The sequence below is a fragment of the Homalodisca vitripennis genome, chromosome 4, assembly GCF_021130785.1.
Source record: "Homalodisca vitripennis isolate AUS2020 chromosome 4, UT_GWSS_2.1, whole genome shotgun sequence".
Classification (NCBI taxonomy): domain Eukaryota; kingdom Metazoa; phylum Arthropoda; class Insecta; order Hemiptera; family Cicadellidae; genus Homalodisca; species Homalodisca vitripennis.
The window spans coordinates 23,805,791-23,809,597 of NC_060210.1; the positions used below are offsets into that span (position 1 = coordinate 23,805,791).

The following is a 3,807-nucleotide window of genomic DNA, read 5'->3' on the forward strand; positions in this document are numbered from 1 at the left end:
ACAGGACCATTGGCCAGTATCATACTAGCGCACCGCAGAGCGTTTACCTGAGTACGGTACGTGGAGCTGGGGGCAAGAGATGATGTGCCAGCTACTGTCACAGGACCATTGGCCAGTATCATAGTAGCGCACCGCAGAGCGTTTACCTGAGTACGGTACGTGGAGCTGGGGGCAAGAGATGATGTGCCAGCTACTGTCACAGGACCATTGGCCAGTATCATACTAGCGCACCGCAGAGCGTTTACCTGAGTACGGTACGTGGAGCTGGGGGCAAGAGATGATGTGCCAGCTACTGTCACAGGACCATTGGCCAGTATCATAGTAGCGCACCGCAGAGCGTTTACCTGAGTACGGTACGTGGAGCTGGGGGCAAGAGATGATGTGCCAGCTACTGTCACAGGACCATTGGCCAGTATCATACTAGCGCACCGCAGAGCGTTTACCTGAGTACGGTACGTGGAGCTGGGGGCAAGAGATGATGTGCCAGCTACTGTCACAGGACCATTGGCCAGTATCATACTAGCGCACCGCAGAGCGTTTACCTGAGTACGGTACGTGGAGCTGGGGGCAAGAGATGATGTGCCAGCTACTGTCACAGGACCATTGGCCAGTATCATAGTAGCGCACCGCAGAGCGTTTACCTGAGTACGGTACGTGGAGCTGGGGGCAAGAGATGATGTGCCAGCTACTGTCACAGGACCATTGGCCAGTATCATACTAGCGCACCGCAGAGCGTTTACCTGAGTACGGTACGTGGAGCTGGGGGCAAGAGATGATGTGCCAGCTACTGTCACAAGGACCATTGGCCAGTATCATACTAGCGCACCGCAGAGCGTTTACCTGAGTACGGTACGTGGAGCTGGGGGCAAGAGATGATGTGCCGGCTACTGTCACAGGACCATTGGCCAGTATCATACTAGCGCACCGCAGAGCGTTTACCTGAGTACGGTACGTGGAGCTGGGGGCAAGAGATGATGTGCCAGCTACTGTCACAGGACCATTGGCCAGTATCATAGTAGCGCACCGCAGAGCGTTTACCTGAGTACGGTACGTGGAGCTGGGGGCAAGAGATGATGTGCCAGCTACTGTCACAGGACCATTGGCCAGTATCATACTAGCGCACCGCAGAGCGTTTACCTGTACGTGGAGCCGGTACGTGGTGGGCTGGCACCGCAGAGCGAAGATGATGTGCCAGCTACGCAGGAGCATGTGCCATATCATTACTAAGCGCACCGCAGAGCGTTTACCTGAGTACGGTACGTGGAGCTGGGGGCAAGAGATGATGTGCCAGCTACTGTCACAGGACCATTGGCCAGTATCATACTAGCGCACCGCAGAGCGTTTACCTGAGTACGGTACGTGGAGCTGGGGGCAAGAGATGATGTGCCAGCTACTGTCACAGGACCATTGGCCAGTATCATACTAGCGCACCGCAGAGCGTTTACCTGAGTACGGTACGTGGAGCTGGGGGGCAAGAGATGATGTGCCAGTTACTGTCACAGGAGCATTGACCAGTATCATAGTTTACTCGTCACTATTACAGTAATAATAATATCTTTATTGCATTTAAACAATTTCTGACATTGTATTGCAATCGTCAACTTTAACACATTTTGTAAAAATAACCATGTACACGTTTTCAATCAGTCAGACATACATTTTAAACATTCATACAGACACATCCATTCCGACATCAGATCCAGCTGTTGAATTTTGATTTTTAAATTTCCCAGCGGCTCATCATGAATTCTTCAACAGAGTAAAACGCTTTAGACACCAGAAGGCGCTTGAGACGAGTTTTAAATTGATTTGTGTTGTTTGAATTGTTCACACTTTCAGGGAGCCTGTTGATTAGTCTGCACCAACTTGTTGCGGGAGGTGTTGAGACAACGTCAGTCTTTGTTGCTGCGTTCTGAAGTTGTCCCTACCTCTGGTTTCATATTGGTGAACTTCCCTGCCACGAACCAAGACATACATCGTACTTGGAGAAGCAGTACATGATCACCTCAGAAATATAGAGGCAGGGTAAAGTCAGCAATCCCAACTTCCTGAAAGATTCCTTGCACGACTCTCTAAAGTTTTTACTTTCCAATTACTCTTACGGCTTGTTTTGGAGTTTAAAAACTCGCTCCATTTTGCTTTTTGAACAACCTCCCTACAGTCTTATTCCATACGCTAAATGTGCATGAATAAGACCATAATAAGCCATCTTTAAGACTCTTGGGGAACAGTGGATTGCTAGTTTTCGCAATGCAAATATGCCTGAGGAAGCCTTAGCACATACGTTATCTACATGATCGTTCCAGGTCAGTCCCCTATCAAGGAGCATTCCCAAAAACGTCATGGAATTAGTTTCCTCTAAAAGGTCCTCATCCACAAAAACAGCGGGCTGCTCTGCATCTGCCTGTCGGAGAGAGAATTGTACAACATTTGATCTCGACTGGTTGGTTTTCAAGTTTATTTCCGAAAAGAACTGTATAACTGAATTTAATTCTGTGAATGATGTGATCTCCAAATCTTTGAGAGATTTATTTTTGAAGCAGAGAGTCGTGTCGTCAGCATACTGAATCAGTTTCCCATAGTGGATTACTGAATTCAATCTGCTGACGTATATCAGAAATAAAAGGGGCCCGAGGATTGAACCCTGAGGGACACCATGAGCCATTTTGATTTTTTCAGAAACAACATTTGAAATTTCTACGCACTGGTCTCGATCCTTGAGGTAAGAAGTGAGCCATAAGTGCGGGAGGCCCCGGACGCCACATTTATCTAACTGGTACAACAGTGTCTCATGGTGTACGCAGTCAAAAGCTTTGGAAATGTCGAGAAATACGCTAAGCACGTACTCTCGTCTCTCCAAACCATCGACAACATTTTCTACAAGATTATTTACTGCATCAATTGTGGATTTGTTTTTTATAAATCCAAATTGTTCAGGGATCAGAATTTCGTTGTCTTCTAGAAAGTTTAAGATTCTTTCATAGAAAACCTTTTCAAAGATTTTGCTGAACACTGGAAGGATCGAAATAGGACGGTAGTTGCTTTTTAAGCAGGGGTCGTCCTTTTTGAAAATTGGAATGACTTTAGCGGTTTTTAAAAGAGATAGTAAATTTCCAGTGTCAAATGAGAGATTAATCAGTTTTGTTAGTGGTCTCAAAATATGCCTAAAGTAACGTTTGATAAGCCACACCGATACTTCACTGGCATCACATGATTTCTTTGGGTTCAGCTTCTGCACAACACGCGCCACCTCCTCCACACACACAGGGGCCAAGGCCACGGATGCAACTGGAATTCTAACATTTACGCAAGGTTGGTGTTCTCTGAGCGACGAATTAACCAAACCGACAGAAGAGAAGTATTTATTAAATTCATTGGCAACTTGTGATTTATTTTGAACAATTTTGTCTCCAATTTTATAGCAAACGATTTAGTATGTTTTTTCAAACTTGTATCTCGAGACGAATCGTTTATAATTTTCCAGGCTGTTTTTGAAATGTTTTCACGGGTATTCAGGGCTCTATTAACATCATAGGCCTTGGCAGCCCGTAAGACCTTTCTTTAAATTCTCCGGTATGTTCTGAAAAAGTTTTTGAAATTTTCATATTGAGTTTGAGTGAATATTTTATTAAAGAATGTAAGCTGTTCTCGAGATACAAGTATTCCTTTGGTCAACCAGGAGTTTCGTTTTTGTTTGAGGTTAATTTTGATTTTTTGGAAAGGACAAGCAATGTCCAAATAATAGTTAAAGCCATTGCTGTATGCCTGATACATGTCATCGACACTTTCGAACTCGTCTAAAAATGC

At 45.4% G+C, this 3,807-nt stretch overlaps 1 protein-coding gene across 1 annotated transcript; it reads right to left on the bottom strand.

Annotated features, from left to right (window-relative positions):
- Positions 1-717: 717 nt before the first annotated feature.
- Positions 718-3,235, bottom strand: LOC124360961. The gene is made up of 2 exons (XM_046814996.1): positions 1,347-3,235; positions 718-1,137 (listed from the first exon to the last, which is right to left on the bottom strand). Exons 1-2 carry the CDS (start codon positions 1,419-1,421, stop codon positions 718-720), a joined length of 495 nt encoding a protein of 164 aa, XP_046670952.1. The 5' UTR covers positions 1,422-3,235.
- Between the last annotated feature and the right edge of the window lie 572 nt (positions 3,236-3,807).